The sequence below is a fragment of the Phyllostomus hastatus genome, unplaced genomic scaffold, assembly GCF_019186645.2.
Source record: "Phyllostomus hastatus isolate PE091 unplaced genomic scaffold, TTU_PhHast_1.1 phas_contig_210, whole genome shotgun sequence".
In the NCBI taxonomy this organism is placed as follows: domain Eukaryota; kingdom Metazoa; phylum Chordata; class Mammalia; order Chiroptera; family Phyllostomidae; genus Phyllostomus; species Phyllostomus hastatus.
In genome coordinates this window covers 36,994,336-37,016,315 of record NW_025333737.1, presented here as the reverse complement: position 1 = coordinate 37,016,315, position 21,980 = coordinate 36,994,336, and the positions used below count along the sequence as shown (strand labels likewise).

At 65.6% G+C, this 21,980-nt stretch overlaps 1 protein-coding gene across 1 annotated transcript in view; it reads left to right on the top strand.

The window, feature by feature from the left end:
- TIMP2 (TIMP metallopeptidase inhibitor 2) overlaps positions 1-21,980 on the top strand; it is a 39,372-nt gene extending 17,392 nt beyond the window's left edge. The window contains exons 2-5 of the mRNA XM_045835950.1: positions 9,996-10,096; positions 10,778-10,886; positions 17,758-17,882; positions 19,137-21,980. Coding sequence (XP_045691906.1) covers positions 9,996-10,096; positions 10,778-10,886; positions 17,758-17,882; positions 19,137-19,334 — 533 coding nt within the window. The 3' untranslated portion in view covers positions 19,335-21,980. The remainder of the gene's footprint in view (positions 1-9,995; positions 10,097-10,777; positions 10,887-17,757; positions 17,883-19,136) is intronic.

Here is a 21,980-nt window from a genome sequence, read left to right as displayed (position 1 = left end):
AGAGAGAGAAAGGGGGGCGGGGCCAGACAGGGTAATGGTTCCCAGCCTCTCATCCCTTCGTCAGTGACCCTCTGCGGCTGCCAGTGGTGGGGGGCCCGCCCCAGCCTACCTCCCACTGGGCGGCCACGGAGACCCCGCACTGGGTAGGGTTTTATCTGCCAATGGCGCGGGACGGGGACAGAGGGGGACAAACTTTCTGCAGAGAACCAGACAGGCTCCACCCACCAGTACAGACATGTAAATGAGGGGGCGTGGCTGAGGCACAAGAAGCTCTTGTTGGCAAAAACAGGTGGGGACTGGCCTGGGGGCGGGGCCCCAGTGAGCCGAGCCCTGGGCCGGCCCACGGGGAGGGAGGTGGTCCCGGGCTCCCTCGACCACCCTCCCAGGGCCTCAGAGACGCCAAGTGGGTCCGTGGATCACGGTGTCCTCAGCCCCCGGGGCCTCCTTCATCTTCCTGTCTCTTCTGTACACAAAGCAGTGAGCAACTGTGTGCGCCCCCAGTCCCCCGTCCCCCCCACCCCCACCGGCTCTGGGCCTGCGGACCATAGGGGTCGCTCTGCGTCCTCTAGGGCAGGATGTAGACGTCGGTGTAGATGCGCACGCATGCGTATGCACGCGCACGCACACGCCCCGAAGCACTGCCTCGCTGGGTTTTACTTGGGTTTGAGCCCTGTGACGAGGATGGGCCGTGACAGCACGCGTGTCCCACGGCCGCCCTCCGCGAGCCCAGCGCAGCCCGTCCATCCGTGTCCCCCCCGGGTGCCCGTTCCCCCTTTCGCTGCAGCCTCGTGTCACCCTGCGGCCGGCGTCTCCATGGCCACCTAACTGCTTCTCTGTGTCTGTCCCCAGAAAGAGAACCACGTCCCCAAGGCGTTGGGGGTCAAACGTATTAAACAGTGGCTTTGGGGGTTCGGGCATTGAGCTGGGACACATGTGGGACAAAGGTGCTGTGCTTCCTTTTCCTCCCACTTCCTCCCCGCCCCCACCCCGCCCAGGAAATGCTGAGTGGATGTCACGCTGTCTTCCCTTTGTTGACACCGAGCGGTGGACCCTGCCCCAGGCTCTGGTGGGGACCAGTGACCCGCACATGGGCCTCAGGGGACTGGGGTTCCACTGGGGGTCTGTGGGGGATGTGTAGTCAATAACAGGGTGGTGTGGGGTGCATAGGGAGACCGGGGTGACTGACCAGTGGCGTGTCCCTGAGGAACCTGAGCCTGGCGTCCCTGAGGGGCACCGAGAACCCGCAGATGTGCCACTGTGCCGGGCGGGAACGGCCCGCCTCGCGGCGGCTGGGGCCTTGCTCCGCAAGGGCTGGGTGAGGAGCCCTCCGGCAGCACGAGTTGTCACGTGGGCTTCGACTGTCTGTGGCTTTTCCTCTGAACACACAGCAAGGGCAGCCAGCCCGGGCGCCATCGCGAATGCAGCTGTGGCCCAGAGGGCTGTTGTTATGACGATGACCAGGGGGCGGGGGTGCTGGCTTCTGTGTGTTGCAAGGCCACCTGCCACTCCTGTCTGCCCCTGTGGGGTCACCTCGGGCCGGGAGGGTGCCGTGGGATCCCTGGGTTTAGAGCCACTGGGGACGCCAGCCCTGAGGACGACGTCCTCCCAACTGGGCCTGGGGGCCGCAGCCTGACGGATGGATGGATGGATGGACGGGCCTGCCTCAGAGGGGCCGCTTCCGTGTCCCACCCGAGAGGCCGCGCCTGTGGTCCGAGGGCTCCGGGCGAGGAGCCGCCCTCCTCGCCGCGCTCAAGCTGGAAGTAGGTGTGGGGGTGACTCACCTCTGCCCGGACAGTCGCACCCACACTGTCCCCCGGCTGGAGGACAGAGCGCCACGCCCTTGCCCACCTGCCCACGGAGGGCCTAGGGGGCACCGGGTGCTGCTTCGCCCAGGCCAGTGGGGTGGAGAGGGAAACAGCCCCCCAGGGCCTGCCCTCCCAAAACACATCCCTCCGGGGGATGTCGCCGTGATTCTAATCTCTGTGAGGATGTCCCTTTGCTCCTGTCGGTCACTCGGGGGCAGCACGGCCATGGTGCCGAGTGCCCTGGGGAGCAGCACCTGGAGGCTTTCGTCGGAGCCCCGGGGGCCTTGAGGGTCCCGAACCCACGGCCAGGTGGGTGCGCCCTCGTCCCGTGAGGCACCTCTCAGGCCCTCCCCCATGGGCCTCCTTCCCGTGTCCTCTGCGTCCACATCTGGGCCAGCTGCCCTCTTCCCTTCTCACTCTGTGTTTATTAGAACCTTCCTTGCACGGTCCCTTCCTTGCAGCCCGGCCTCCTGCCCACACTGTGGGGACTCCAGAAGGTGTCCTCGGCCTGTGTGGTGGCAGATGGGTCGCCCCGTCTCTCCAAGGGGTTTGTGGGGGACAGAGGCGTTGGCTGTGGGTGCTGCCGACGTGCTCGGTCTGGAGGCAGGTGCGGGCCACGGGTGTCCACGGGGCACCAGGACGGGAGCATCAGGGGGACAGCAGTTCCCCCCGTGGTGGCAGGGCCTCCCCGGCGCTTGCTGGGCCCGCGGGTGCTGTCTGTTTCAGGATGCGACCTTGAGCTCCCTGTGCCGCCCTGCAGGCCCGCACGCCTGTCCCCTCTCCCGCCCAGCCCAGTGCACAGTCACAGTGTGTGGTGGCATCCAGGATCTCAGAAATGGAAGATACCAGGAAAACAGGTTTTCAAAGTTGGGGGGCCCTCCGTAGTCCTTCCAGGGACCAGGAAGGGGCTGCCAGCTGCAGGCCGCACCCCGCCTCCCGCCTACCTGCCCCCAGCCTCCCCCCAGTCCTCTGTTAGAGGGGGCAGTCCCGGCTCGGCCCTGCCGGCCTGGAGAGCTGAGGGCCGGACCGACGCCCAGCACTGCCCACGGCGGCCCTGAGGGCTCAGTCTGCAGGGCCAGCAGCCTCGAGGGTCTTCTCCACGGTGGGCGCTGAGATTCCAGCCTCACGTCCCCGCTTCCGCCTCCTAACCGAGCAGCGTGGTGGATGGGGCTCAGTCCGGAGGCCGCCGGTCTCCGAGGCCCCACGCACTGTTGGTGCTGTCGGTCCCGGCCGCGGGCCTGGCCCTCGGGTGTCTCAGCGCACGGGCAGCAGCGTGGGTGTGACGTGCTGCCCCTTGGTTTCTAGCAGTCCTCCACCCCCGCCCGGCCTCCCTGGGCCCCTCCCTCAGCCTGTGGGTGGGGAGCGTCGAGGGGCCTCAGGGTCACCCCTCGGTGCCCGTCCAGGCCCCCTCCCTGCCCCCGGTGCGCCCCGGCTGCCCCTCGGGCCTTGGTAGGGAGAGTGGGAGCAGCGGCTCCTCCACAAAGCTGCACTGTTCTCAGCGGGTCCTCCCGGGACGGGGCGCATTTTTTTCAAATGATTCAGCGGCACGTGAATGCAAAGGGCCGGGTCCAAGGCTTTGGGACTGTGACCAAGGGCTCTGGCGTGAGATCCCGCTGGGCCCGCGCGGAGGGCGGAGGGAGGAGGGCGGAGGAGGGCACCAAGGCTGGCGTCGGGTCGTGCCAGGATCCGGGAGGGCAGGGAGGGCAGCGGGGGCGGGTCTGCCGCCTCCCACTGCACGGCAGAGCGGGCGCCGGGCAGAGCGGACACCGGGCGCCAGGAGGAGACCGGCCCCTCCTGCCCCGGGTCGGGGGTGGGAAGCAAACGGACAGGAAACAGAGATGGGAGAGCTGGTCTCCATGGAGACGGGCACCCAGTGGACAGCAGCTCACGTGTGCGCGCTAGAATCTTAAACAGCACTAGGCCGGCCTGGCAAGCCCCCACGCCCCAGGCACGTGGGCGGCGTGGGCCAGGGAGGGGCTGCACCCCATCACCCAGCCTGCCTGACCCTCAACCCCAAAACCCATCTGCTCTGGGCCTCTACCTTGCAGGCATTTCTGGCTGGGGCCTGAGTCACGTGGGCCAAGTCCTGCTCTCGCCCTCTCTGGAGAGGCACAGCCCTGGCCCTGCACTGGGGGGGCAGCAGCTGGTCCCCGGGGACGGGAGGTTTGCAGGGACTGGAGGTGGGTCTGGTCTCTCATAGCCGCTGCTGTAGGGACACAGGAAGCCCTCGCCGCACCCCCCCCCAGCAGCACAGAGCTGTTTTTAATTACTGAGTGACAGCCCCCTTTTCCCCTCATTTCCCTAAAAGGAGCGGACTTGGAGGACGTCTGCTCCACCACTGACCGAGGGGGGCCCTGTGTGGAGGCCGGGGACGGCCCCCCCGGACCATGTCCACTGGGGGCACCTGGGGAGGGGTGGGGGCTGGGCGGACAGTAGGGCCAGGGGGGCGGGTGGGACTGGACAGCTACCATAGACTGCCAGGCTGGGAGCCAGCGCCGGTGGCACGCGCCACCTTTGACCTCTCCCAGGCTGTCCCACCGCACTGGTCCCCTCTTGCAGGTCAGGGGCGGGGCCGTGGACCCCGGTCAGTCAGGGTGGGTCTGTGCTGGGCGCTGTGCACAGTCCCCTTTTTAGGTTGCCAGCCCTTCCAGCAGGTGAGGTCAGCCCACTGCCCATGGCGCAGGCTCAGTCCGTTGGAAAGGGGCAAAGCCGGCTTGGCTGAGCCCCCAGAGCCCCGGGAGGTGACGCAGTGGCCTGCCAGCAGAGACCCTTGGTCACCACAGGATGGGGCTCCTCCTCCCCTCGGCAGCCGTGGGAGCTGGTTGCAGGCTGGGGAGGACTGCGGTGGCTCTGCGGTCGGAGGGCGGGAATGGCCACACGCCCCTGCTCTGGGGTGTGTGCAGGCAGGCAGACGGCAGCGTGGACCCCCCCCCCAGCCCCTGAGGGTCCCAGCCGAGCTGGGCACCCCCTGGGAGCCCGGGGTCCCTCCCCAGGCTGGGTCTCCTCTCGGAAGTCCTCCGGGCCGGTTGCAGGGTCATCTGCCCGCAGGCGCAGAAGGGACCACGGGATGTGCAGGGCATGCCCTCCGCACCACCGCAGCTAAGACGCGTGTGGTCCTTCCTGTGGCCGGTGGCCCCCGTGGCCGCACACGGCTGCCCCGCTCTTGCACCAAGGCCCACGGCGCTCCTGGCCGCTGGTGGTTGCAGTCACAGCAGCAGGACGGCCCCCCGCTCAGACAGGGGCCAGCAGGGGCCTTGGCAAATGTGCCGGCCGGTCGCAGGAGCCTCTGTCCACCCCCCACCCCCGCCCCGTGAAGGGCACGCAGCATGGGCCCCTCGTGGGAGGGACCTCTGAGCATTTTCCAAAGGGCTGGGACCGGCACCCGAGAGCACCCCGGCCCTGCCCGCCCACGCCTCCTGGGTCCAAGCTGGGGCCGCGGGAGGTGGGATGGTGGGGGGGCGGGGACGCTGCCGGCCCTGCGGAGCTGAGTCAGCACGCCCGCTGGGCTCAGATGATCCGGGACCTTCCGTGAGACGGATGTTTTTCCGAGTCCCGGGGCTCTCGCACGTGGTCTGGGGGAACGGGTGATGTTTCTCCTCCGCCAGCAGCTCTGCCGCAGCCGGCGCTGGGGGCTGGGAGCCAGGCGTGCAGAGAGCCCGTGGACAGCGGGGCCGGGACTGCGTGGGAGTCACGTGTCCACACCCCCAGCCTCACCTGGCCTCGGGGGTTGGGAGCACACGCCTGCTGGGAAAGTCCCTCAGGACAAACTCCTGCGAATGTCACGTGGGCGCCCCCTCCTCCACCCCAGACGCCGGGCCTGTGGCAGGACAATAAACACACTCCAGTGAGTGGCACAGCCTGAGTCTCGTCTCTGCGGCTCCCCCGGGGCGTCCCCAGACACGGCAGGGCTCGCCATGTGGCTGGGCGGGGGGCGGGGGAGACACACGAATCTTGGCCAAGCCACATCATGTGCTGGGGACACCCGAGGTTTCCAGCAAGGCCCCTCACTGTCCCCTGCCCCTCGGGACAGCAGCGGGCAGTCTGGCCTCCCCCGGTTTCTCCCCCGGTGGGTGGTTGCCGTTTCCCGCAGTCTCAACGGAGCCTGTGTTCTTCGGACCGCCGTCCGCGGTCTCGACTTCCCACCCGCCCCGTTCTTTTCCGCCCCCCCCCCCCGATATGGCGGCTGCACGGGGTGGGGGGGATTGTTTTTGCAGGCTCCGAGCTGGGGGAAGTGACCTCATGCGGTGTCCGCGGCCCGGGGTGGGGGCGGGGTCTGCGGTTGCGTGTGCTTGCAATCGAGCGGACGCCTGTGCATTCCAGTAGCCGACATCTGGCGGTGAGCGCATCAGCCAGCGGGTCGCCCTCGATCTCAAACCCAGATGTGGTGTGAGCGGCAGCAGGGAGGGAAGGAAAAACAAAACCCCGGCGGCCCAGGGCGAGGCCGTCATTCCGGGGAGCGGAGCAGAACCCGAATCTGTACGCAGGCTCTCGCTCCTCCGGCTTCCTCTGGTTCCGGCGGTGGCGGAGGGGGGGGGCGTGGCTGGAGGGGCGGGGCAGCCCGCTCCTGGGGGGGGAGGGGCGGGGCAGGAGCCCATCCGCTACCCCAGGCCCCAACACCAGGCCCAACACACAGTAGGTGTTCAGTGGACCTGTGTCCGGACCTGACCTGGATTTTTTAATTTCCCCTCAGAAGGTTCTTTGGGTCCCTGTGCTTTTCCCCAGCCCCGTTCTGTAAGTGGCCCGAGAGCCAGAGGGCTCTGCCCTGGAGCTCCCCGGGGACGTCGGTCACCTTGGGTGCAGGACACGTGTGTTTCGGGAGGGCTCTCCGCGCCTCCCGCCCCACCCACCGCTGGCCGCTGGCAACGGCGCTGCTTGTGTTCTGGTCCATCGCCTGCTGTCCTGCCCGACGTGGGTGCTCCGGGGGTCTGTGACTAAAGGACCACCCGCCCCTCCCCCCTTCCAGCCCTGGGACCACCTGCGGGGCTGCGCTTGTCAGGTGTGCCCTCGAAAGGCGGCCCCGCCCTGAGAAGTCAAGGGTCAGAGCCGGCCGGGGGCCAGCATGACGCCGCCCTGCCTCCCCTCACCCACGGGATCGTGGGGCTGGGATGAGTCCCAGAGCCTCGCGTGTGCGCTCCCCACCCAGCGTGCGGACCCCAGAGGGCCGGTCCCTGGCACCGCCGGGACGGGAGTGGGGCCAGCCCTCAGCTTCGTGGCTGGAAGGTCTCGCTGTGTTTGGGGTGGTTCCCGGGAACCGGCCCTTCTCTGCTCCTCTTGATTCCCATTAGCTCTCATTCTGCAAAGTGGGGGGGAGGTTCCCACCCAGAGTTCGGGGAGACCCTGACGAATCTGAATGCTTGTTCTGCTCGGAACGGCTGAGCTGAGGTCCCGCTGGCCCCTGCCCCCGTCTGTCCCTGCAAGCCTCTGGCGGCCTCGGTGCTGGTCAGCAGTCCAGTGCCGACCCCACGAGTCTGCCCTGGCCACTGGACCCACAGCCTCTCCTGGGCCCGCAACTTGCCACATGGTCTGTAGTCCCCAAACTAAGTGCTACGCCCAGGAGCTGCGTCACACACAGACGTGGGGTGTGAGCCGGACGGATGAGGCACATGCGACGCAGCTGTCACCCGGGGAGGGGGAGGGGTCCCCTGGTCCCCTCCGCCGTCTGTTCCATCCTGTGGGCCTGAACTAGACGTGGCTGTGTGTCCCGTCCGTGTCCCACACACCATGAGCCCCGTCCTCACCCCGCCCGACGGAGGCAGGCACCGGGGGCTGTGCCTGCGTCTCAGCGAGGACAGTGGCCTTCCCTGAGACCACGCAGCCCTGCGGGGCCCCTTTCCAGTGACCGCTTGGACTGCCTGGGTGTGGGGGGGCTGCTGTGGGAGGAAAATGCATGGGCCACAGCTCGCCGCGCACACCGGGGCCTCCTGGCTGTCTGGCAGCCGACCTCGCCGCCGCTTTCTGGCCCCTCGAGGGGCGTGTGCGAGGGGGGTGGGAGCCCCTGCTGTGCCTCGCGCGGCTGCAGGGCAGCGGCCTCTGGAGAGCAGGTCCCGTCGGTCCCGGCGAGCATGCAGAGCCGGTGCGCCCGGCTCGGCTGGCGGCATTCCTACTGTCATCACCTCCTCTGGCTGCTCCGGTTCGTGTGCATCACAGGCTGATGACGCTGCCACAGAGACTTGGGACAGTGGCTCTGCTGCAACGACAGGGCGGCAGAAACCCTTGTGGGTGCGGGGTGGCAGCCACCAGGTGCGGGTGAGGCAGGCGGTGAGCCGCAGGTCCAGCCCACGGCCCCTCACGTCTGCACGGGAGCTGACCTGGGCCTCTGAGGTGACAGGCGGACAGCCACTCTCTGTGGGCGGCCTAGCGGTGCGGGGCGTGGCACAGGGCGGCGTTTCCCGGGCGGGGGGCGGGGAGACAAGGACGGGCGATGCCAGCTGGGCCTTGAAGGATGAGTGGACGTTCTGGCGGCAGGGGGGAGGGGCTGGCACACGGAAGAATGCTGTGTGTGTGTGTGTGTGTGTGTGTGTGTCCGGAGCTGGGGCCGCCCAGGCTCGGGGGGATACTGCGGACCGGGGGCACCACAGAGCGGGGGCGCCGAGGCAGCGCCTGTTGGGCACCAGGCTGCAGAGCGTCTCCCAGCGCAGACAGGGCAGCGGGCGGCCGACGTGGCTGTTCCAGCTGGAAGGGACGGGACTGTGAAAAGATGCCTGGCACTGGGGGTGGGCGTGGACTCGGGAAACAGGGTGACCTGCTCGACCAAGAGCGGAGCCCACGGTTCAGGGGTGGCCTTCCGGGTGGCATTTCCCAGACATGACTGTGCAGGTGGGGGCCTGGCTCGGCCTGGGAAACAGGAACCCGAGGCCGGGGCCGGTCGTGACTCAGCGCCAACAGCGGAAACAAGACTCAGGTTGGCCCCGGGCGGGCGAGCTGGGGCCCCCCTGGTGGGGCCGTGGTGCCCGGCCGAGGTTCGGAGGGCCCTCTGGGGCCAGGGCGATGGGCAGAGAGGATGGACCCAGGTGCCTGGGCCTGCCTGCTCTGTGGGGACAGGCGGCTGTGGCCAGCGTCTCCTGGGACCCCAGCTGCCTGCCGGGGCGGGGGGAGGGCTGGAGGTGGGACGCTCCCTTCGGCGGGGAGCTGCCTGCTCCTCATTTCTGATTCCCCGCACATCCACACCAGGGCGACTCTTCCCCCGAGCGGCCCTGCACAGTTGCAGTTTGCAGGGCAAAGCTTTTAAAGCCATTACAACGGTTTGTGGCGCCGGCTGATAAGCCTCCAAGTGGAAAGAGGGCAGCTGTGCCCAGGGGCGGTGTGAGCCGCTGACGTGGGTTGTTGTCAGGTGACCGGGGGGAGGCGGGGGGGAGCGGGTCCCAGCCTCCGTGCCATGAGGAAGCTCTGGGGTGTGGGGCTCCTGAGTGGCCTCGGCCGCTGGGGAACATTCCGGAACCTTTCCAGTCTGACCTCTTCCCCTGTCCTTCGTCCTGTGTCCTGGTCCAGGATCGTCTTTCTTTCCTCCTGGCCTCTTTCCTGGGCCCGTGTCCCATGGGCCACATGACGGCTCCCGTCCCCAGTCCACGCCCTTTCGGTTAAAATGCTCCGCCCCTCCCATCACGCCCGGGGTAGAATGTTCGTTATTACAAAGAACCGTCCGCAGGGCATTTTTCGGGGATCCTTTTAGGACAGGTTGAGGGAGCAGCGGAGCAGGGGAGACCTTTTAGATTCAAGTCCCCAGACCTACGTGGGATGGGGCCCCTGGGAGGTGGGCCCCTAGCCCCCCTCTAAGAGGTTCAGCCTGGAAAGGCCTTTGCCGGTGGGCAGCAGATGGACGGCAGGTGGGGGAGTCTCGGCATCCAAACTCATGACCTGGACCCGGGCCGGTCTGTCTGCTCCCCTCCCCCCCAGCCGCCACGGCGGGCACCTGGGAGAGTGTGGGAAGGCCCCCAGGCACTCCGGCCCCAGGGGCCACAGGGGGCTTTGTTCCAACCAGTGTCTGTCCGAAACCGGCAGCCCGCCTAGGGGTCTGCGGGGCCCTTTGCTGAGGAATCCTGGAGCCAGGGGGCGTCTCGGGGCTACCGCTTGGCCCGCCTGCTCGGCCAGAGTGCGGCCCCCAGGGCTCTGCTGGGGCCTCGGTCCCTGGGCCTCGGAGCCAGGACGGAGGTGCGAGGCTGCCGCTCACCCCTGCGTCTCTCTGCGTTGCAGTGATCAGGGCCAAGGTGGTCGGCGAGAAGGAGGTGGGGTCGGGCAATGACATCTACGGCAACCCCATCAAGAGGATCGAGTACGAGATCAAGCAGATCAAGGTGAGAGGGCGGGCGCCCCGGCTGCCCCCTCGGGCGGGCGGGCGGGCAGTGAGGCTGAGTCCCCAGAGGCCGGACACCGTGCGGCAGTGGCCCCCCACCCCCGTCTCGGGGTGCCGCTGGGTTCCTGGACAAAGTCCAGCCATCCTTGGAGCAGACAGCAAGGGCGTCAGGTACGGGCTGATCCAGCGTCCCTACGCACCTGACAGGCTGTGGGGACGCGGCGTGGCCCCATCAGCTCGGGTACTTCGGGAATGCGTACCCTTGGTTTCAATGGGTGAAAACCATGGCGTGGCCTCAGGTGGAGTCACCACATCTGCCATGGTTCTACGGAACGTTCCGTGATGCCCGTCGGGGCCTGCGCTCTCTTGGGGTGGGGTTCAAAAGCAGCACAGGCCCCAGAGACACACGAGCCCCTCGCAGAGGTTCGGCAGTGACCTTGTTGGTAGCGTGGAGCGCGCAGGCGGTGTCCAAGAGGGGTCCCTCCGGGCGGAGGTGTCCCCGCTGCCTGCGGACAGCGCCACACCGAGCCGTGAGGACTGCGGAGCACCGCTGTGCGGTGGGAATGGGTGTCTTCCGCCCGAGTCTCGGTGCGAGCGGGACCCCGCCCAGTCCTGGGCGGACCGGCCCCGCGGGGGGCCGCACAGCTTCCTCCGCTTACCTTTCCTCGTCCTCGTCCTGCAGATGTTCAAAGGACCCGACAAGGACATCGAGTTTATCTACACGGCCCCCTCCTCCGCCATCTGCGGGGTCTCCCTGGACGTCGGCGGAAAGAAGGAGTATCTCATCGCGGGTACGTAGACGGGTGTGGACGCGGAGTGATCCTGGAGACCGTGGGGGCGGGAGGAGCAGCCGGCAGCGACCTCTGCCCCGCCCACCTTTTCCCAGAATCCCCGGTGCCCCTTCGCCTGCCGCCCCTCCTCCCCCTCCCCAGCTGCAGCCGTGCGGGGCGGGGCACTCGGCGGGGAGAAACAGTAACAGGTAGGGGGGTCTGAGCTCCGGTGGGGACGGAGAGGGGAGAGCTGGGCCTCTGGTTCCGGAAAGGGAGGCTGCGGAGGCTGCGGAGGCGCCGGGGAGACCCCGGGCGGGCAGGGGGCGCCAGGGAGCCCTGAGACCCCGTTTCACGTCTGCGGGCGTCCTTAGGTACCAGCACGCACGCCACTTCCCCGCTCCTGTGTTCGCGTCTGTTTGTGTTTATGGCGGTAAAACACACGTCACCTGAAACCGACCCTTTTAACCACTTCTGAGCGCACGGTTCAGTGGCATCAGGCGCGTTTACGCTGTTGTGCGGCGGCCGCCGCCTCCAGCGGCTCCAGAACCTCATTTTCCCGGACAGGAAGCTGGTCCCCACGAAACACCACTCCCCGCCCCTCCCCCAGCCCCCGACACCCACCGCCTACTTTCTGTCTCCGTGAACCTGGCGCCTCTGAGTGGGCTCACGCAGGGTTTGTCCCCTCTCATCTGGCCGGTGTCACCCCAGGTCCCTCTTCACTGCAGCGGGGCTGGGATTCCTGCCTCTCCAGGACGGAAGCACGTTCCACGGTCTGGTGGACACTGTGGGTGACTGTCGCACCTGCTTTGTTTATACCCCATTTTTTTTTTTTTTTAAAGATTTTATTTATTTATTTTTAGGGAGGGAAGGGAGGGAGGGAGAGAGAGAGAGAGAGAGAGAGAGAGAGAGAGACATCAATGTGCGGTTGCTAGGGGTTATGGCCTGCATCCCAGGAATGTACCCTGGCTGGGAATCGAACCTGGGACACTATACTCCATTCTTAAATGAAGGCATTTCCCTTCGCTTCTTTCTCCTGCCCCCGCTGCCTGCCCCAGGCTGCACCCCGGGAGTTGGGGGCGGGACGCTCACCTCGGCCTGCGGGACCCTCCTCCTGTGGGGCTGTCCCCTGCAGTGCAGGGCCTGGGCCTGTGTCCCTGGCCTCCACTGCAACTGCCACACCATCCTCCCCCCTCGTCGTGGGGTCTTCAGACATCACCACATGTCCCTCGTGGGGCAGAGCTGCCGGGACTCCGGACCCGCTGGTCTGACAGGACTCCCAGGGACAGTAAAAATGCTCTGTGCTGCCTCGTGGGGCCCCCAGCCCGCACCTAGGGCTGGTGCCGTGAAGAGCTGAGCTCTGGTGAGACTCCGTGTCCACCGGTTTAAGTGTCCTGCAAACAGCCTCATGTGGCTGGTGGCCCCCGGCCTGGCTAGCGCCATGTCGGTCAGCAAGGGCCACTCCGGCCCCCCCCCCCCAGGGACAGTGGGGCTCGGATCACCGCCTTAAGCAGAAGGAAGAGACAGGCATCGTGTTTTGCGCCACAGTATAAATTTAATCATGTAAATGAACTCCAAATCCGAATCTCCGTGACTCAAGGGATTTCCTTCTGTTCAGGTTGTTTGTGCCTTTCCCCCCTTGCACTGAGAATGTTCAAAATTCAGGGCATATTCACCCGGTGCCCGTAGTGCCCTCCCCCACCCCCACAGTGCTCGGGCAGCGGGGGCTCTGGAGGTCCGGACACTGCACTGGCCCCACGGCAGGGGAGGCGCAGGGGAGGAGATTAGGGAAGATGAGACGGGTTTTGTGTTTCAGCAAATGGAATTCGAGTGAGTGCCCGTCACAGGCAAAGAGGGATAGACCCTCACAGGTGCAAGGACTCTGATTTAGTGTCAGGAGGAGGGGCTGACCTTGGCCGTGCACCTGCAGGCCCCTGCGGGAGGGAGATTTCTGGGATGCAACCTCGGTTGCCCCTCCTGCCCTCCCCGCAGCGGTCATGCCCGGCACCTGCCGCTGAGGCGACTCTGATGCTACACCCAGACTCTGGCTGCCCTCCTGTGGGGCGATGGGAGGCTTTTTCCTTCTTTCATGGGCACTTCTGAACAGCGTACGCGTTCTGAGAGCTGGTGGTTAGCCGTTTCATGAGATAAAACACACACCGCGCAGTCCGCCCATGGGCGACCTGCGACTCCGTGGTTTTGGCCTTGACACAGGTGTGTGTGCCCTTTGCTGTTGCCTGCCCAGCCCCCTCCCCACCCCCATCCCAGCTCTCAGCGACCACCCACCGGCGTCCTGACTCTGTGGAGCCCCCCATTCCAGACCTTCCCACCATGGGGTCGCTCCCCTGTGTTTAAAGTCCGTGCGCGGTGAGGCAGGTGTCAGAACGTCACGCCTCTTTCTGGCCGGAGAACACCCCAGCGTTGAGTGGGCGCGCCACACCGTGTCTCCCTGTCGATCGTCTCGTGGGCGTGGGCTGGTTTCCACCTCTCCGTGAGTGTGAACCGCGTCGCCATGGACACTCATGCATGAGCCTTGGTGTGCACGTGTGTTTTCATTCCTCCTGGGTGGGTGCCCGGGCGTGGAGCTGCGAGGCATATGGCGACTGCGTTTCATCGCTCGCGGGGCCGCCAGACTGCGTGCCAGAGCAGCTGCCTTTCCGCTCCGTCTTCCGGTCCCAGCAACCGCTATTTTTGTAAGAAAAATGACATCCAGCGGAGAGAAGGGCATGGGGACAAAGGCGGGAGGCAGAGCTCCGACCCCTGACTCCGCTGCCGCAGGAACACAGGAGGGGCAGAGGCGGGGGGGGGGCGGGGGGGGGCGGGCAGTGGCACGCCCGGTGCGGGCGCAGCAGCCCGCGCAGGGCTGGCAGGGACGCTCGGCGCGCCGGCAACAGCGTGGGCGGAAATCAGCCTGCGTCTTATCACCCCGTATGTCTCCTTTCCTATTGCTACTTTCCTGTGTTGGCTCGGTTTTGCAAATCACGGCCATCTATTGCTCTTATGGTGAGAAAACTACGGTCTGCGGAGCGGAGGAAGGAGACAGAACTTGCACGGCGCTGGGAACTTGCTGCCGCAGCAAATCCAGGCCTCGGCGTCCCCTCGTCCTCTCTGTGCTGGTCTGTCCTCTCTGTGCTGGTCCGGGAGGACCAGCCCTGGGAAACGACGGCCCCAGAGTCCCGTTCCAGCCGCCCTCTAGGGGCTGTCTGGCCGAACTGCAGCGCTGCGGAAGCCCCGGAGGAGGGAAGGCTGGGGTCCCATGGCCTTGGGCTGCGGGTGGTAAAGTGACCTCCGTCTGGCATCTACCACAGACTTCACCGCCCGCCTGTGACTGGAGATCGGAGTGCCTTTATTCTGGCATTGACGCCGTCCCCATGCCTTTCACGCTGAGTCTGTTCACCTCTTACCGCCCCTCCCGCCTCCTCCGCCCCTGAGGAGGGTGCCATTACGACCCCCAAGTTTACAGGTGGGAAGACCAGGGAGAAGGGTGGTGTGGCCGTGCACCCCGGACCCAGTGTGGGCGCGGAGCCCACTTCCACGCACCGACTGTTAAATGTCAGTGGACGTCACCCTGGCAGCGTAAGACCGGGCTGGGCCCAAGTGTCAGCACCATAGGCTCCAGGTTTCCCTCCCCACAGCACCAGCTTGCAGGCGGTCCTCCGCACGCCTCGGCCTGGGCCTCGCTGCTGGGCGTGGTGCAGCCAGGAGCTAGCCCCCAGTCAGCCTGGCTGCAGGGTCTCCTCCCCTCCGCTGCCTTCCTTGTTCATTCAGTCTGGGCTGGCATGGTTGCACCGCCCCACACCTGGCCAGGGGCCCTCCGCCCACCCCGCCCCACAGAGCTCCGCTGGGAGTTTGCAAATCTGATGCACGGGCCGCAGCAGTGTCCTTAAAGCTTTCCAGAAAAGTTCGGTGTGCAGGCAGGACTGAGAGCCAGCTTCTAACGAGAACCTTCGAGGCTCCAGGTCACAGGCCGACCTCCCGTTCCACCCGGCCGGGCCGGGCCTCTGCCAGCGCACTCTCGGGGGCCGCACCCAGGCCGAGGCCCTGCCTCTTCCTCACAGAGGATGTCACGTTCATATTCAGGGCGCTCTCTGGCCAGCCAGACCTGCCTCTCGCCCAGAGGCCTGGACGACCTCGGCACCGCCCGTCACTCCCAGAGACGGACAGTTCAAATCCTCCGTCCCTCCGACCGGGTCCGAAGGCCGGACAGCCTAGGAGACGGTCCCAGCAGGCGTGTTCGCACTGAGTGTGTGGCTCCAATCCGTCCCTGTCCCACGTGCCCCGGAGCCCGTGAGGAAACTGCAGGCCTGCCCGGGAGGCGTGGGTCCAGGGCGGGTGCCGAGGGCAGGAGCAGTGTCACCGCTTAGTCGTCGTGTTTGCTCCGCAGAACAGATTTCATCATGTACATGACCCCCACGTGCAAATCTCCACGATGGGAGGGATTTTCTCGCTTTGCTCTGTGGTGACCCCTTGGCTGGGGGTCGCTCTATTTTCTTTCTTTTGGGGGACGTGGAAGGAGGATCCGTGTTGCTCAGTCCTGTGTCCGAAAGCGGGATGTCTGTGCCCAGGAGAAGGGGTGAGGACCAAGCACAGAAAGCCTAACAACTTCCGATCATCTCTGTCCCACGTCTGTGTCCTGTGCTGGCCCCACACACGAGCCTACTGAAATGTCCCCGGTCTGAATAATGCATCGTCTAATTCATTACACGCCTAAGTGTGGCACCCACATTGTAGGCGTGCTGCACCCGAACCGCCGAGCGGTAGCCGCGCCTGCCATCGCGTTCAGGACGTTGGAAGATACACTCACTCGGTAACTGTTTGTCCCCTCAGCCGACTTCACGTGTAACACTGGAAGCCAGCAAGTGACATGAGATGCATTTCAGTTCCTTTGCTGGTACTGCTGACCCTTCCAGTCCTGCTTCTTCCCTGGGCCCCGCGATGGCTCCGGGTCGAGCCCCGTGTGGACTTTCTAAAGCACAGGTTCTGACTCTTCCTCCGGAGTCAGGACGGGCTAACCGGAAGTCACGGGGCGGGAGTGACCGCCCGGCCCGAGGCAGCCCACCCCCTCCGGGGTGATGAGTCACCTTCCCGTGGCGAGTCACGCACTCCTGTTAAGGCGCTCTCAGAGAATCGTCCCTGTAATTTTCTCCTAGGGTCCTCTCCTCCAAGAGGAAAAATAAACACACCACTCTTAGTTACAAATTTTAATTAATTCCCGTTTGGATCCAAGAACGACGTCGTGTCCTCCGAGGCGGGCGAGGGTGGAGTGCTGTAGCAGACCCTCCCGTCCCGCACGCCCAGGCGAGTGTCGATCGCCGCTTCCTCGAGGGGTCTCCCTTCGCGCCCCAAGATGCGCCTGCACCCGCACACCCCCCGAGTCAGTTCGCTCGGCAGCCAGGACCGTTGAAAGGATCCGGTTTGCATGCCACGTCCTCGCCCTGCCTCCGCCTCCTGTCCGCAGAGGCTGGGATTGGTGGTGACAAGCTCACAACGGAGAACAGATAACGAAGCAAATCGTCGGAACAAATGCCGCAGTCGGCGTCAGGGAACTTTTACTGAACAACTACTCTGTGCGAGGAGCTGTGGCTGGAAAAGGATTGAGACGCAACCGTGACCCACAACCGTGACCCTGTGCTTACGATGTGGGGAGGGAGCAAGATGCGTGAGAGAGGCCACGGCCAACTGGACGAGGACGCTGAGGCCGGCCGGGAGACAGTAGCCGAGGCTCGGGGAGTGCGGGGAGGGGCCGCAGGGCACTGTGGGTGATGGGTGAGCAGGCGGGGAGGGGCCGCAGTGCACTGTGGGTGATGGGTGAGCAGGAGGGGAGGGGCCGCAGTGCACCGTGGGTGATGGGTAAGGGGGGCCACAGTGCACTGTGGGTGATGGGTGAGCCGGCAGGGGGAGGGGCCGCGGTGCACTGTGGGTAATGGGTAAGGCAGGGGGTGGGGCCGCAGTGCACTGTGGGTGATGGGTAAGGCAGGGGAAGGGGCCGCAGCGCATTGTGGGTGATGGGGGGGAGTGCGCGGTGCACTGTGGGTAAGAAGTGCCGGAAGAAACCAGGACGGAGGGGTAAGTCGCCTGCCCTCGGCCGGTGGCGCGCCGTCCTTCGATGCACTGAACTCACAGGACATGGCTACAGCTCTGGGGGAAAAGGTCAAGTATCTAATTTGGAAGTGTGAAGGCCACCGAACACTTCTCCCTCCCAGTTGTGAAGGCTCGGAGTCACTGCTGCAGGAGGAGCCCTGCCCCTCGGTCCGCTTCTTCCCCCGCAGTGCCGCACGGAGCCCGAACGGGTGCCCGGAGAGACAGAGCTCCAGCTCCCAAAGCCGAGGCCCCGGGGAAACAGAGGCACGGGTGCGCGCATGTGCGCACGCGCGAGAGAGAGAGAGAGAGAGAGAGAGAATAAGGAACGCGTGGCGTCTGCGTCAGCTCGGGCTGCTGTGATAAGCACCGCAGCCCGGGCGGCTTACACACAGACACTCGTTCCCTTGCGGTCCTGGGGGCTGAAAGTCAAGGGCAGGTGTTGGCAGGGCTGGCTTCCCCTGAGGCCTCTCTCCTTGGTGTGCAGACGGCCGGCCTCTCCCCGTGTCCCCACACGGTCGTCCCTCTGTGTGCGCCTGTGTCCTGGTCACCTCGTAAGGCCTGGATTTGCTCCCATCCGAGTGACTTCATTTTAACCAACTTGCCTCTTCAAAGACCTGTTCCCACACACTGTCCCCTCCTGAGCTGCTGGGGCCAGGGCTCCAGCCTGGGAATCTGGGGACACAGCTCGACCCAGCACACGGTGGCGTTGGGACTGAACCTTCCTGTGCCTAAGCCGCGCCTGGTGCAGGAGGCGGGCAGGAGCACCAAGGCAGCCGGGACCTGCCCTGAGCTCGGGATCCCCGTCTCTCCTCAGGAAAGGCCGAGGGGGACGGCAAGATGCACGTCACCCTCTGTGACTTCATCGTGCCCTGGGACACCCTGAGCACCACCCAGAAGAAGAGCCTGAACCACAGGTACCAGATGGGCTGTGAGTGCAAGGTAAGCCAGCCCTCCCTCCAGGCCTCACCCGGTCCCCGCCGCCTCCCGGTGGGCTGCAGAGTTCCACGCCCTGCTCTGCAGGGCCACTTGATGCGCAGGGTCTCAACTCAGCCAGGGCTGTGGGGACATGTGGCGTCCCTGCCAGTGAGGCCGTCTGGTGGGGACAGAGCCCCGGGCCCTGGTCTGGGCAGGGGCCCGGCGCTCCTAGGAAGGGGAGCTTCCTGTGGAAGGAGTTTGTGGGGAGACTGTGGCTATATTTTCCACGATGGTGCAGGGGCGAGGCCGGGGCTGTGTAAGAGCCCCACACGCTGCCCTCTCGCCAGCGCCCCAGCCCCATCCACGCACGGGTCCTTGTAACGGTGGGACCCATGTGCCGAGAGCGCCAGGAGCCCCAGCTCCCTTCTTTAAAAGCAGCCCAGTGAGGGCGTCACCAATCCTTGTATGGGCACGGAAGGTGAGCCATCCCGGCGCCACCCACCCCACCTGCCAGCCCCGTCGCAGGACGTGCTGCTGGGTGCCAGGCGCCCCTTGGCCTCACCACGGGTGAGCGAGGGCCTGGGAGGTGCTGGGCACCGTGTGCACATGGCCCTCCCACCCGTCCTTGTGGGTCGTCCTCAGCCCGGCCCTTCGCTTGTTCGAGACGAGGATTCTGACCTGCAGCCCCACGTACGTGGAGCAGACGCCTCTGCGCCCAACACAAAATAAAAAACAAGTTCTTCTTCTTCTCATGGCCGTGGAGGTTTCGCCCTCCTGTAGACTCGGCTTCCTCAGCCTGAATGCTGCTTCCTGACCCACCCCCACACCCCGCTCCACCCCGAGCCCAAGTGGCCTTGGGCAGGAGCAAGACACGGTCTTTCCCTTCACCCGCCAACTCCCTGCAGGAAGCTTCAGGCCCTTCACTGCTGCGATCCTCACTTTTGCACTGGGGGGGCGGTGGGCGGAGGCAGTGTCACTGCTGTGCGCGGGGAGGGTAGACCAGAAGGCCCGCGGTAGAGGAGCGCCCACAGTGGCCAGGGGTGCACAGGGCGCCCTGGGTTCACCTCCCCGTGGGCAGCCTGCCTGCTGCTGTTTGCAGAGGCTGCGGGCAGAGCGGGCTCCCCGCCGTCCCAGCTCCACGTGCCACTCAGTGCCCCTGTGGTCCTCCACCCTACCAAGTGCCCTTGGCCGCCTGTGCCAGGGGCTCTGCCAGGCCTGGGACACGCCCCCCAGCGGCCTCGGTCTCCCCTGAGCCGCGCTCCGCCCCCCTCTTCCTAGATCACGCGCTGCCCCATGATCCCCTGCTACATCTCCTCCCTGGACGAGTGCCTGTGGATGGACTGGGTCACGGAGAAGAGCATCAGTGGGCACCAGGCCAAGTTCTTCGCCTGCATCAAGCGGAACGACGGCTCCTGCGCGTGGTACCGCGGGGCGGCGCCGCCCAAGCAGGAGTTCCTGGACATCGAGGACCCGTAGGCAGGCCGCGGCGCCCCGCCCCCGCGGCCGACCCGAGAGCCTCCGAGAGTGCAGACTGGTCTAGCTCCGACACCCCTCCCCGGAAACAGCATGAATAAAGCAGTCCTCCCAGTGGGTCTAAATCCGTGTCGTTCTCCGCCCCGCCCCGCCCCCCGCAAACACGGCTGCGGCTCTGGAAGGACAGGCCCGTCCCGCACGGCACCGCTGGCCTGGGCTCCGAGCGCCTCGGTCTCGGTCCGGGGCTGCGGGCAGGGGCGGGACGCGGGCTTCCCCCCAGGCCCGGCCTTGGCACCGCACCGGCGCTGAGCGGGCAGCACTTCGGGGGCGCCCCCCCCCGCCCCCCCGGCCTGGTCAGGGCAGAGCCTGGGAATGTGCATTTTGCAGAAACTCGAGGGTCGTCGCAAGACTGTGTAGCAGGCCTACCAGGTCCCTTCGTCTCGACAGGGGCACGTCCCTCGTTTCCTGCAGCGTCCACCCCGCCTGCCCTGGGGTGTCCGGCCCCCGCCCCCAGCTCCCCGGAGCTGACTCGGACGGCACACCTGTGACTCCCGCGTTCCAGGAGCAGCTCGTTCCCCGGGGAGCCCCAGTCACTCCTGTTCGTCCATCCACAGAATTCAGTGGGCGCCTCCCTCCGGGGCGAGGGGAGATGTGGGCGTGACCGCTCCCACGTCAGCCAGGTCGTTGCAGCCACCCCCACACACACACATTCCCCAACCCTTGGGGGGACATCAGACCTTCCGTCCCGAGGACAGGTGCCCAGGGGCACCGTTGGCCGCCCTTGCGGTTTAGCCTTGAGCTCCCAGAGTCCCTCGTGCCCGTGCCTCCTCGCTCTGGCCTCGACGCTGAGACACAGGCTCTGCAGGGCGCAGCGTGTGGTGGGAGGCACGAGGTGGCTGTGCCCTCCACATGCGTCCTGGGGACTTCAACAGCCGGGTCCTGCTGTGTCCCCCCCACCCCACCCCCCAGACTGGCAGTCCCTGTGCCTGGATTTCCAGGCAGGAAGTTAGCCCAGTGTCCTGTGAAGTCCCACCCAGGGAGGGACGAATTTCGGCGCAGGTGGCTTCCGTGAAACTCCTTTCCTGCTGGGCCCCCAGGACGCGGTTGCCGGCTTTAAGAGGCATCCGTCTCCTGTTGCTAAAGACGCCTTCTCAGGCAGTGCACGCACCCACCCGCAGGCGCCCCGGCCTCTGCTGGTGTCCCTCACGGCGCCAAGATGTCTCCCTTAAGAAACCTCGTTCCTAGCGAGCTCGGGGACCTGTTCCCCAAGAGCGGTTTTCGGATGCCGGCAACGTGGGGGTTAACACTGGCAGAGACTGCTCAGTAAGAACAAAGATAATCTTCTCAATCCTACTTGTTTTGTAAGGACCAGCTGTTCGGAGTGTATGGTGACTATCAGGCACGCACACACGCCAGGCACACGTGCATGCACGCCCACGCACCACGAAACCGTGGCCGGCCTGCTGGCCTGCGAGGGTCCCCCCCCCCCCGCCAACCACTTTCAAAGTCACCACCTTCCAAGCCTGCCCTCTTCTGCAGGGACCCCCACAGCGCCTGCAAGACCGCTGACCCCCGAGTGGCATGCAGCCCCGTGCGCAGCCAGGACCCGATCAGTGTAGACCCCGATGACTTCCCTCCCCAGGGCAGACGAGGAGAAGAGCCGGGGACCAGCCCCGCTCCGAGGGCACCGGCGTCCGCGCTGTGCGGCGGCGGGAAAGTCTGCGAGGTGCCTGGGATCAGTCCGCACCAGCCCTCCAGGTGCTCCGGCCGCCCCTCCCGCCGGCTGCCTGCACGGGGTTATCCTCTGTAACATGTACTCCCGTTTCTGCTGACTCTTCCGATGCTCTGGTTGGTCTCTGACACCCGTTGTAATCACTTCTGTGCTGTGTGTGTTATCACCCTTGGTCGGTGTTAGACGTGCACCTTCCCTTTCGAGGTCTCTGCCCGTGGCAGCGTCGGCCCCGGACCTGAGAGTGTGGCGCGGTCCCAGCCCGGGGCGGCGGTTCCTGCAGCTCTCGCCCTGAGTTCTCTTGAGTTATCGTTGCTATTTCCGTCTCCCATCTTTTCCCGGGTTCAAGGTATCACAAGGAGAAGGACCTCTGAGCCGGTTGGTTCTGAGACGGCCTTTGTAACTTAATCCACACACGGTGGTCCGTTAGCCGGGCCGAGCGGGAGAAAAAGAAAAAGCTGAGAGGAAGTGCCCAGTGGCAGCTGTGGGACAAGGGCACTCGGATCCCGTCGCGGTGTCTGCGCGGTGGAAGAAGGCCCCGCACTCGGCGTCGTTGTGAATTTATGTTATGTGCTGAGTGCTGCTCTCTCTCCTCCCTCCGTTGTCTTTATGCAAGCGGCTCGAAATATTTACAATAAAGTTTACATTGTAGTTATTTCCAAACCTTTGCTTGATGAGTAATAAGAAATACCAGGACTTGCTGCCGTAATTTAAAGCTTTGTGGGTTTTGTGTGTTTTGTTTGGATTTTTAAAAATCTGGGGCGATGTGTTTTTGCTGGAACGCCAAGCCCGGGACCTCCCGGTGCTGGGACCCGCGAGAGACGCTCAGAGTCGCCAAGCAGGCTGCGCATGTCTCCAATGCTTTGTATCATTCTGGAGTGGTCGCTCGGTCAGTGGACAATAAACAATATTATCGAAGA